Source organism: Aphelocoma coerulescens, chromosome 1A (genome assembly GCF_041296385.1).
Source record: "Aphelocoma coerulescens isolate FSJ_1873_10779 chromosome 1A, UR_Acoe_1.0, whole genome shotgun sequence".
Lineage (NCBI taxonomy): Eukaryota > Metazoa > Chordata > Aves > Passeriformes > Corvidae > Aphelocoma > Aphelocoma coerulescens.
Genome location: NC_091014.1, coordinates 6,517,666 through 6,530,014, shown reverse-complemented (window position 1 = coordinate 6,530,014; position 12,349 = coordinate 6,517,666). Strand labels below are relative to the sequence as shown.

Here is a 12,349-nt window from a genome sequence, read left to right as displayed (position 1 = left end):
TTGGGGGAACATGTGTTAAAAATAGAGGTAATTTACTCATCAGAGAGATACTCTGAGTACGAATGAGGAGTGGTATTCACAACATTTTTATTTTCAGCTGAATGCCACTGAAAACAGGATTGAGAGCTGTGTTTGGATACCACACAGCAGCCTTACTGTGCTCTTTCAGGTGATTGAGAAAAATAAAGCTTCACTAGACAGCTAGAGTGAACTGGTAAAAAATTTAAATCTGTGATTGTCATGTGTCTGATCTGATCCAGGAGAGCATGGCTTTACCATTCGCAATCATTTGCACAAAGAAAACAAAGAAAGGGCAAATGATACAGTACTGTACCTCCATGGTCTGAGACTGGTGCATGGCTTTGATTGCATTCTGTGCCATTGCCCTTGTAGAAAATGTGACAAACGCACAGCCTGTGGGAACAAGGGGACAGGGAGCAGGAAAGACAAAAAACAACAAGACAAAAGGGTTGGACGCTTGTTAAACCAACACAGTCTACGAGAACGGCCACAAGACGACACTGTTCTCAGTAGTACATAAAAATAAACAACTTCTCTAGTTTATTTATTGACAGTGCTGACTTGCTAATCTGACCATCGAAGAAAGAAAAAAAATTAGGTGGGGATGGGAGACAAGAAGGTTTTTTATTTAATTTTTTGGTTTGTTTTGGTTTTTCTTTCTTTCTTTGTTTGTTTTGTTTTATTACTGTTTTTGTTCTTTAGCCACAGGGTTTGAAATAAATAACGCTTTTATGTAGCCATAGTTAAATCTATTCAGAACATGCATTAACAATTGCTTGCTCTGGCTTTTGTGTAGGTAAACTGTGGATAGTGAATAAATGTCAGCATCACCGACAGCTGGACTGAGAATTTAATAAAGGGCTCCATAGCATCACAAATTACTGTGATGCACCAAGAATGATCATACAAATAAGAATGAGAAAAACTCCACCGTGTAGCCTGTGACTGTGTGTGAAAAGACTCAGACAAAATTCAGTAATGTGGGGGAAATCTCAACATTTAAGAAAATAACATATTAAAAATAAAAATCCTTATGGTTTTTGTTTCTCCGAGTCCTACGTACAAGTATAATTCTTTGAGCTGTGAAAGCTACCACCAGCTTGAACAATTCTGAAGCTATGCATGAATAACTGAAAAATCACTCCTTTTTTTTCCCCTCTTCAGCCTTTAAAATCATAATGAAAAGCCAGTAGGCTAATGCCTGGGCTATTTTCCCACCCTTTTACTATTGTCAGCCATACCTACACTGGGCATGGTGCAGGTCAACGTTTTTAGTGCATGACTCACTGCCCTTTTGCCTAATAAAAACATTTCCTCCTGAGATTTACATTTTATTCTTCATGCACCCTTGGGCATCTTAAAGAAAAAGACTGTGAAATTAATGCAGATTCAGGCTGATTTTGTAATAATACCATGGCACACTAAAAGCTTAGCTAAAGCAACACAGACTTATTTCACTTGTGATCTCTAATGACTTTAAAAGTGCATTGATTTTCAGCTCCCTTAGCCTTGCACAGTTTGAACTTAGGTTTCAGAGAATAATTTAGTGTTCCACTCAATTTCCTCAAAACATTATTATTATTACTACTTAAAAGATTTCCAAATGAAGCAGATCTAAGCACTGAGAGGCTAAAGCATATTGTCATTTTAGAGCTAATGCATGAAAGCTACATTCTGGCATCAAAAATACAATATTGTTGCCCCTGTGGCCAATGGGCAAAATAAACTATTTTGCAATCCAGCAAGCAACAGATTGTTTGGTTTACGCAAATCAATTTGAGGCATAGAATACCTTTTCTTTTTAGTTCTGTGTGTACCTGGTAAGATTATCAAGTCAAGACTGTATTCACATTTTAATCAAACAACAGTAAGAGAAAGCAATGCCTGATCATTACCCAAAAGCACTACATCTAGTCATGAAAATAAAGTCAATGCATTTTTGCATCATGCGGTATTTTTTTTTTTCTCTTTAATGTAAAGGCCCTTGATTCAAGAGAACCTAAGCTGGCTTAAGTACCTCTGGCTGATAGATGAGCATCATAAAATCAGAAATCAGAATGCTTTCACCCGAACTTCACCGCAGCATTGTGACTCTCTGTATTTCTTAGGTAACAAAACAGCTGATGATGTCTCACTACTGTTTAGCCTCACTACATGTTGCTATACTAGTCTTGTTCAGCAACAAATTTCTGTCAAAGAATATGATGTAACAAACCAGCTTTCTGTACAGCAACCTAAACAAAATGTGCAGTAGAAGGGTAAATAAACTACAGTACTTCTGCTAGATTCCGTCGTGCTGCGTACACTAAAATTAAAGAGGCACAAATTTACCATCAGTCTCAAAGTAACCTCTCTTAATACCATTTCTGTTATTAACATTAACAGAGGAAATAACACCAAGGGTTTTCTTTTCTTGTTTTGCAAATGCAGTTGGGGATGAGCACAAATAGAGATATAGTGGAGGGCAGGCAAGGAACCTCATGCAGAGCCTTGAATAATATTGTTGATAACGGTCAAGAAACTGCTTCATTCACTTCTTTGGCTCTCACTATCCAGGAGTGTGTATTATAGTGACAATTACTGAATGGAGGTTTCAAATGCATGAGAAGCATGTAAAATGTCAACAAAAATCAATAAGACACAGTTTATGCATTTATCACAATTTCTCCCCAGCAGTTCTGCTGTAAGTAACTTACTGAGAGATGTTGCAATTAGCAGGTCTCAAAAGCAATGTGAATCAGCAGAGAAATAAGGCTGCATTCCTCCCAAGATAAAGCAGACCCCCTTCCCTCCCTTAAGCTTTCTCTCTTTTTAACCACAGGACTCAGCTGTTGGGTACTTTCAGCGCCCAACACCACTGCAAAGCCTTCCTCCTCACTCCTCAGCCCAAAACCATTTGCATGGGTCTCGTTGCCTTTGTCATGGAGCAAAAAGACCTTTGTAGCAGATCTCTGTACCAATTTGAAAGAAACTTGTTCTTTGGGCAAGGGGAATGCCTGATGAATGAGGTTATGCAGCTTGAATATGAGCATTTGGAAGCATCATTCCACAGAGAGGATGGGACTGCATTTTAATTAGGGTTTGCCAGCCAGAGGCTACAAGGTTAGGTCCCCTTGTTATCTCCATTCAGCAGGCCATTTCCCACCGATGGACAGTGGCCATTTGCACAGCAAATTTCCAATTTACCTCAATAACATGGCAAAAACTCAGTAGACAATGCTATTTCTAAATTATTTGAAAACCCAGACTTTAAGAGGTTGCCAATAAATGTCCCAATTAAACATTTGTTACTTTACCCATCTTTCCAGATATTGCTACATGTATTCACATTCAAGGGTTATTTTTCAGCTACCAAACCTGGACACTCACACACAACATCTGTATATTTATTATGGGTGCATATGTATTTTATTATGCGTGGAATATGGGATCCTATATATTTTGTGTGAATTGTGGAGTCTTTTCCTTCATGACCAGACTGCCACACTGGAGGGAAGCTAAGCCTATGTCATAGGATTTGGTCTATTTAACTCAATCACTTTGCATTTATAATTTAGGTGTTCAGAAAAGCTGTTCTTCTGAAATGCTTGTATTTATTGCCATGGCCAATGGCAGGACCTTGATCTTCCTCTGTGGGGCACATATGCACTCGAAGAGGATGGTTTTATTGGGCACCTAGAATTTAATCAGAAGTTGGTGTCCAAGGACACTGGATTTCATTTATTTATGTTTCTGAAGGGTTGGGAAAACCCTTTCCAGCACACTCTGACTCACTGTATCACATGGGTGCAGGTGGTCTTTTGGGAACACACTGCCAGCTTTAGGACCGTAACTCACAATTATAAGAGGACAGGACTAATCAGATTTCATGCCTCATGGTGCAAGGAAACAAGAAAGATTTTTGTAGCCTCTTACCTCATCCTATGAAACATGGCATTGATTGGCATAAAATGGACCGAGGTCTTCTGGACCCATAGCTACAAGCAAACTATTCCTGTTCTACCCCACTGAGTCTGATATTCCATTATTCCGTTACTGGAGCTAGGGAGTTCTCTGGGAAGGAAAATATGGAGAGGGGGATATTTCTATAGCTAATGCCTGGAAATAACTTCATTTTGTACAACCAGCTACCTAGCTACACCAAAAAATAGATTGTTTTGTAAAAACAGCCAACCTGTAAGACACCTCGCACTTATTTATCAGCTCTGGTTTCAAAACGTCAGGGATCACTGACAGAAAGAAAAGCGGAGGGAGAAAGAAGATGTAAGAGTTTTAGCTGCTTCTCCAAGGCTGCCTTCTCACCCCCTACAGCAGATAAATGAGTGACTGGGGAAAGGCTGCTGGAAGCAATTTCCTCCAGCAGGCAGAACTGGAGTAAGGCACCCAGCCCTGGCATAGTAGAAATTTTAGAGCACATTATCACATCTGCCACATTGGCTGAGAGAACATCTAAACTCACAGGGTTGCTCCTTACCCCTCTCCCACAACAAAATAAAAGAGAATTTTGAAAAAGCAGTGAAATGTGATAGGCCTCCTCCTTGATCCTGGCCATCCCAGAACTAGGGCTTGCTGCTTGAGTGACTGAATGTTTGAAATATTTAAAAAAGCTCAGCTCTGCCCCATTTCAGCTCCTGCTTCATGTGATTCTTCTCATCTCAGGTTTTCCTAGACTGTTGAGAAACATTCAGTCATCAGTTCTTGCACAGCCAAGATCAATACCTGTGAGCTGCAAGTGAAGTAGAACATTTTTACATATGGAAGCCTCAGGTAAGGTTTATACCTAGACAGGAAAGCTCCCTCATGAAACCACCGTTGTCTACCAGAGGTTTTAAAGTGAGGCCAAAGGGAAATGCAAAATGCAGAGACAGTGTTTGGAAGTCTAAAAACATGTTTTTTACACAGAAGAAGACTCAAGAGATTTTCAAAGCCACCCAAGCAACCGCAGTGCTGCGAGTGGTGGCTGCGCAGCTGGTGCTGTAATGGTTGCCTCACAGCTTCCAAGTACACTGTAAACAAAGTTTTTCTTCAATTTCTGCGAAGAAACAAAAGTGAAAAGCTGCCAAATACTCCTGCAAGGAGTAGTTGGGATCCTCTGAGATGAAAGCTTCTATTTAAAGAGAAGATAAGGCTTGAATAAAAAGCTATGGAAATTGAAGTGTGATAAAAATAAGCGCTAGTTGGGTTAAAATGTTTCTAGCTGAGATTGCAAAGTAGACTTTTCCTTTTCTACACTGTGCTAATACAGCCCAGTCTGAAGGAAGGAACATCCTGGAAAACAGCCTTCTAATGAAGACATCACACAAAAATCTGTCTTGGTGGTTAAAATACATTTCATCTACAAATTAAATTGTACATCAAATTGTTTACTGTAGTGATATTTGGTTGTTAAGTATTACCTAAGACACACAATGACATGTCTGAGACCAAGTCCAACAATTCAGTCTAAATAAAATAATTTGAAAAAGCCACAGTGAAGCTCTTCAGTTTATACATATCAGGCACATAAAGGTTACAAGAGGCACGTCCTGTAACCATGCCTCAGCTCTTCAGCTCTACTGACTTGACTATTGACTGGATGACACGTTGTAGATTTTAAATTTCCTGAAGTTCATGTTTGCCTCAAGGCATTTCTAATTGGACATTCAATTACCCACCCTGCAAAGTACAGATCTCAGTAGGTGGAATTTACACAAACCCGGAATTACATGGGTACCAAAGACCACATTCTCTAACTGTGCCTTGATGATCTTCTTGCTGGAATAAAGCCTCTTGCAAATTATTTCATTTCAGGCTTCCCTCTTGGGAGGGATTGCTGCAAAACTGCAGTAATGGAAATCTGAGATGTAGTTACTGGCCAAAGGCCAGCAGAGACATTGGTCAGTTGGATGCGTTTCTTCCCTCCCAGCTGCAAAAGAGCTTCAGCAAGGGAAAACAAAATTAAATGTGCCATAGTGATTGGAAAAAATGAAAATGTTACCACATTGCAGCAAAGGGAATAAGACACTGAGGTACTTCTGAAGAGCTATTAAAAATACAGCACTTCCACTGTCCTCGTTTCCCACCACTTACTGATACACAATTCGGAAGGTGACCCCTAAACTAGGGTGTTCCCATAGCTGGCACTTCGTGTTAGTTTAGCTCAGAAGGGAGCAGTAAATATTCAGAGGAAAAAAAAACCCAGCATAAAAGTCTCCTCACCTATTCTTCCCTGCAATTAATTGGGATGCAAATACTAATTTTCTTTTACTAATTCATCAAGAAAACCCTTGAATCTCATAGTTCTGAATGCATTTTCAAGAAATTAAATTGCCTGACCATGGTGTAACTTGCTATTGCATTTCTAACCTGCTCTTAAAGCAAAGAAGAATGAAAAAAACAATCCTTGTAATCAATGTCTGCAGAAATGTTCACTCGTCCCATGTGCCTGGTGATGTTTTGTTAAAAAAAGTCATACAATTAGGAGCTTAGAAGATGTAGAAAAATGCATTTTGAGCTTTTTCACAATTTTTATGGTATAGCAAACTCTCTCTACATGTTATTAGCACATTTTTTCAGTGCATGCTATTAACCCAGTTGACTTCTTTCTGGTATCTGATATATAAATCTGCACTTAGCAATACAGCAGAATAATTTGCTATGTGGTGCTCCTATGATAAGGATAAGAGGATTTTTTTTATCATCATTATGGATGGTAATAATTCCTAGAGTGATACAGAGATATTGATCCACTGATCTAAAAAAAAGCATTTTACAAAGGCAGAGGAGCATCACTACCCTTACTTTAAGCACCAGGAGAACAGAGATGATTGAGTGACCAACTCACCTATGGTCAATATAGCACATCAGTGGTACAGCTACAAATCAAACTTGGGTATTTCTGGCTATTTTTGCACACTCCAGCTCTCATTGCCTGTCTGTCTGTGTTGGCATCTGTGGTCATGCAGACATTACATAGTGCTGGGAGTCAGGAGGTCTGAAAGTTTCCTTAAGCTGTTTACAATAAGTGATTTAAAATCTTAATCATCTGCGGCAGTTCACTTCTGCTTTTTCATGATAATGAAGCTTAGCACATGATATCACAATCATGAATTTCTGTAAAGCATACTTAGCTCTTCAGAAAAAGTGCTGGATTAAACAACCCTGCAGGCTGAATTCTTCTCTCTGAATAATGAATATCGTACAGGCAGTGGCAAGTTTCTTTAGATAGTCCACGAACCCTGCTCAAGAGGTGGCCAGCCCCCATGGCTGTTGGCTATCCCTGGTTTCTTTATCTCTACTACCAACAGAGTATTTTTATTTTTTAATACTTTTCACAGCTAGAAATTACTCGCTGCCAGCCAGCTAATTTCACAAGGACTATCCCAGAGCCTTTGGAAGGCAATACCTTTTGGTTGCTGCCTATTCTTGTAGCTGATCAAAATATAGCAAGTTACAGGTATAAACAATGGTTATTTTTTAGATGCAGGAGTGAGTAATAATGGGGGAAACATGACTCAAGCTAAAAACCCTCTCAGTTTCTTTAAAATTCTCTACCACTGGAGCTCTGTATCATTACTTTAGTCTCATTTTACAGCTGAGTTTCAAACAGCTGACAATAGGAATTTTGAGTGGAAAAGGTGATGGTCCATTATCAATAGTGACAGCAATGGGTGCAACTTTAATAAAGTTCTGTCAACTCTTAGTTAGGAACTACAACAGAAAGAACAAGTTCTGTCTCTCTCCCCCTCTCCCTTTATCTTAGCACTTACATCACACTCATCACAAAGTGTTAAATTTTCCCTTGATGCCACAGGATGGGATTTCTCCTTGCTACTGGAGCCCATGTGGTACAATACAACCCTAATCCTGCCTATGAGTTGAGAGCAGATTGTTACCCTACCAGTGGTAAGGTTGCTGTTGTAGTGTAGACATGGGCTAAAATAAAAGTCAGCTGAAACCTTTTTAGTCTTTACTAAGTTAAAAAAAAACCAAAACCAAACCCAGTCCAAACCAAAACTGTTCTACTGAGCAGTGGAACCTGGAGCTATTCCTTGCAACTATCTGCTGGTAATGCAGATTATTTGCCTGAACCTTTTAAGAAAGCTCAAAAGCTGGCATAAATACCAAGGAAGGTACTTTTCAAGCTCTTTTCATCTGAGATATCATGATGTGCACTTGTTATGCAATTGAAAAGAGATGCCAAACAGAGTTTACTGGACCACGTTTCCATCTCACTGCTGTGAGCACTGAACTGAGCTCCCAAAGGCTCTGGCATGGCAAGGTCAGTGTTTTCCTCAGACAGTGACTATTTTCCATTTACCCCTCTGCGTCTAGGAGGAAAGTACATCCAGACAGGTGCTGAGAAAACAAATACTGTTTGTGGCAAAGGGAATTAACATCTTGGAAATGGTAACATGAATTAAAATTCATTAAGAATTGGAACTCTTTACAAAGATTTAACAGTGTAAGTCCTTCCTCCTGAAGCAGTTTTTCACCTTGTGCTTTTTCAGTCAAGCTCCCTCCTCTGCAGATGTCCCTCAGCACTTTTCATTTCAACTGCAATACCAACCATTTTCCCAACGCTTTGCCTTATCTCATGGAGTGGTGGTTTTGTGAAGCTGATAAAAACCTGCCTGAAAACCTGGTTGGTGCAGCCAAACTCATTTTAAAGTGTGAACATGGGTGTGTAGAAAGCAATTCGAGTTTAACAAGGCATGAGGCATGAGGGCATGATAGAATATCAGTCGTGATTGTGACCGAAATGAACCCAAGTAGCACAGAGGATGCAGCTCTGCTGTGGTTGCTGGTGTGTGACCTACCTGCACTGAGATCTTCAGTCTCCAGCAGGAGAGAACAGCACATTAACTCTACAGCTGTGCTGGCCAGCACACAACACTGCCCTGCCTGATACATTGGAGACGTGGCTTAGGAATCTCAGCTCCTGATTGTCGTGAGATTGCTGTTCATAGCAGAACAAAACTACCCCACCAACCTCACTTACTCTGTTGGATTTCATAATCAGCTTTTCTATGCTCCTAATAAACCCAGTCTGTTGAATAAAAGCAAGCATGCAATGGGATTTTTATGGATCCCAGGAAAGATCCATTTCTTTGTTGGGTGATGCTGACAAGTCAATTAAATCTTTTTTGGGGCTCAAAACATCTGATGCTCAGATCTTGTTATTTCAGCAGTTAATTAGCTCCTTTCCCACTTGCGTCTTCCATCATCCCTTCCCTGTGCTGCTTACACAATGAAATCAGTAAAAATCAGAAATACTTATTTTGCCTCAGTGTTGGGTCTAGAAAGATAAAGGCAACACTCAACTCCATCAGTAAACATTCCTTACTGAGCTGCAGGAACCAACCTCAGACTCTGCCCTTATCTTCCCCAAGGCAAAAGCCATGATCATGAGGCTCTCCTTGCCTGAAGGGCCTGCTGCATCCCAGCCCCAAAAGTTTGGGGATCACAAAGCATAAATACACGTAATTTTCTTGGGGCTCCCTATTTATTGTCAGAGTGGCTTTTCAACAAGTCATTATTCAGAAGTACTACAGTAAGTGCTTTCAAGAAGTGCCATGAAAGATAGGAATACCTGCACTTCCTTTGCTGAAATGTATAGGTGTTTTATAGAAACTGGGCTGCCCACAAAACAAAAACCCCCATGCGCAGATTGTTGCACAAAATTCTGTGGATCCTATTGCCTACTAGAAACAAGTAGATCCAAAAGTAAAGAAAAAAAAAATCTAAATCTATACCCGTATCTATATGCAAAATGGGCGCTATTACTTTTTTCTATGGCTTTTGAAAATGTAATAAAATGCATAAACTGTGCTTTCTATGTATTTGTTTTTTTCTGTAGATGTGATGTTTTTCACAGCTCCACAATGAAAATTACTTACTCCCTGTGCCATTAAATGTCTGTGGCAGGTACCACAGCGTCATCCTGCACTGACAGATGGGACTATCCCAATTTCCTTTTCCACTCAACAACCCCTGGCACTGATGTTTTGAGAAGGTTCATGCTCTGAGAATAAATTCAGGTCCATATACCATGGAGTTAATATGTAGTTTGGGTCATCAAGATACAATTATCTTTCTTTTCAATAGGTTTTCAGAAGGCCTTTCCCTAAGGTACTTTTGCACTCAAAAGGGATCACTGGCTATTGAAGTCTTCGCTGCTTTTCATTTGCAAGTTCAGGCTGGCCACTTGACCACTCATGATGGTTATTCTTAACACCTCTGCCCTGGTTTTTGGGATGTGGTGGAGGCACAAGATTTAAAAGCTCTTTTTACAAACTTTTGTCCAGGCAAAGCTCTCAGGTCCAAGCTAACCTCTGTTTCTCAGATAAAGCAGACCTATGTTTTGCATATAGTTACAGAAAACACAGGAATGGAGGAGATAGTGCTACAACGAGGGCCAGTTCCCATCACCTTTATGCCTTCAAGCAGTCATTTGCGGTCCTGTCCTTTTCTTATTTTTTTTGGCCTTGTGCTACAAAGCAGAAATGGGGTCAGGGGAGCAACTTTGATTTTGTGAGAGCAGAAAACTGAGGGTGTTTTCTCAGGGTGCAAAGGAACCTTTGCAGCTGACAAACAGGGTGATAACACAAGTTAATATGTTGGCACCGAGACCTTTCTGACATTGGAAATAAAAGGTGATAATTTCAGTCACTGTGAAAAGTTCATGTGGATACCTTCATCACGTGGGACGTTTTACAGCGTAACCTCTCGCTGCAGACAGCAGCTCTGCCTACCTTGGCTGTGACATAAAGCTCCCAATTAGCACTTAAGGAAAGAGACTTTACAGACTGCACACTCACCTCGGCTCAGCCCATCTGGTCCCCGAAGGATTCGGCATTCTTCTATCTGGCCGAACGGCGAAAACATCACCCTGATATCATTCTCATTACACTTCTTCGAAACCATTCCTATGAACAATTTTCTGTCTTCCACAGCTAGAAGATAAAAATAATGAATGAGCAAAGGCCATTTCATCTTTTTCCTGTGATCAATGCTTCATTACCACATCAAACCAAGCTCCAGTCATGTGAGTCTGGCTCTGTAACTGAAGACAAGTCCTAAGGCAAACACTTTATACTTACAACCTCCCTCTCCCCCTCCCTCCCCCACCCCAAATATCTCGTTTTTCTCTCTTTCTCTCTCTGCTTTTTCTAGTGGTGCTCACTGTTTATATAACATATTAATTGGCTGCCTTAGTCACTCTGCATACACCTCCACTACATGGCTTCTAAAAGAAAAGTATCCTCTGTTAGAGACACTTTTAAAGATATCTTTGCATAGATTCTAATTCAGATAAATTTCCTCATCCCCTCATGTGTGAAAGAAATCATGATGGGGTGAGGATGAAGAAGGGATTGTGCACGTAATGATACAAGCTAATGAAAAATATTCCTGAGAAATGTTTTGAGAGCAGCTCCTATCTGAGCTTTCAATTTCAGCCAACTTAATGCATGGCACTGGAACGGCAGATGTGTAATGACTGCTCTGGAAAAAGAATGCATTAAATTTTTCTGCTGATTTTTTCAGTGCCACAGCCCTCTCCCCTTCAGGAGGACACAAGGCATATTCCAGGACATCACTTGAACACCCTTTGATGAGTGATGATGCTGAGTTTGCAAAAAAGAAAAAAACAACCATGAAAAAGGTGCTTTACCTGAATTATTGGTAGAATATTTCCTGCCTGTACTGTCACCAAAAAAAGCACAAGCTGGACTGCTGCAGCAGGATGCACACAGTCCTATTAATCAAACTCAAATTTACAGGTCTAAAGCTGAGGACTCTTGTCAAAATGAAAGAGGTCATCAAAACTTAATTCACTCTGGAAAGACTTAAAAATGTTAATGCAGCAACCCATCTATATTAAACCAAAAATCTAAGTGCTTATTATACAGTGCATACACCAGTGCTTTCTTCTTTGGAAATGGCATGTAAATCCAATTCCCTGTTAATGAGCAGACTGTCAGGGTTTGTGGGGAAGCAAAGAAGGAAGGAAAGCTTTACTCCAGAGAGTCTGCACTGCACTTACTTATTTCTATTATTGTGCAAATTATTTTTGTAATGAAGTATTTTCATTTCTGGGCTTACAAAAAAAAAAAAAAAGAAAAGAATCCTCCCTTGCTCTATAACTGTCTCCTGTATTAGTATGAGTTTGTCAAATGGAATAAATTGCAGCTGAGGAAGAAGGAACTGCGTCCATTTTTTTCTAGGACTTTATTTGTGTTATATTTCAACACTTCCAGTGCATTTAATAATTTCAAGAATAACAAGAAGAGGTTCATGTTTATTGATCATGAGAAGCGTTTGAAGTAATTTTCTCCTTAAATCGCTG

At 39.9% G+C, this 12,349-nt stretch overlaps 1 protein-coding gene across 4 annotated transcripts in view; it reads right to left on the bottom strand.

Annotated features, from left to right (window-relative positions):
- The window catches only part of CELF2 (CUGBP Elav-like family member 2), a 375,542-nt gene that overhangs the window by 56,755 nt on the left and 306,438 nt on the right, over positions 1-12,349 (bottom strand). For all 4 annotated transcript variants that reach the window (XM_069034697.1, XM_069034704.1, XM_069034714.1 and 1 more), the window contains 2 exons: positions 10,821-10,955; positions 335-414 (listed from right to left, as the gene is read on the bottom strand). In XM_069034697.1, the coding sequence (XP_068890798.1) occupies positions 335-414; positions 10,821-10,955 (215 nt within the window). The remainder of the gene's footprint in view (positions 1-334; positions 415-10,820; positions 10,956-12,349) is intronic.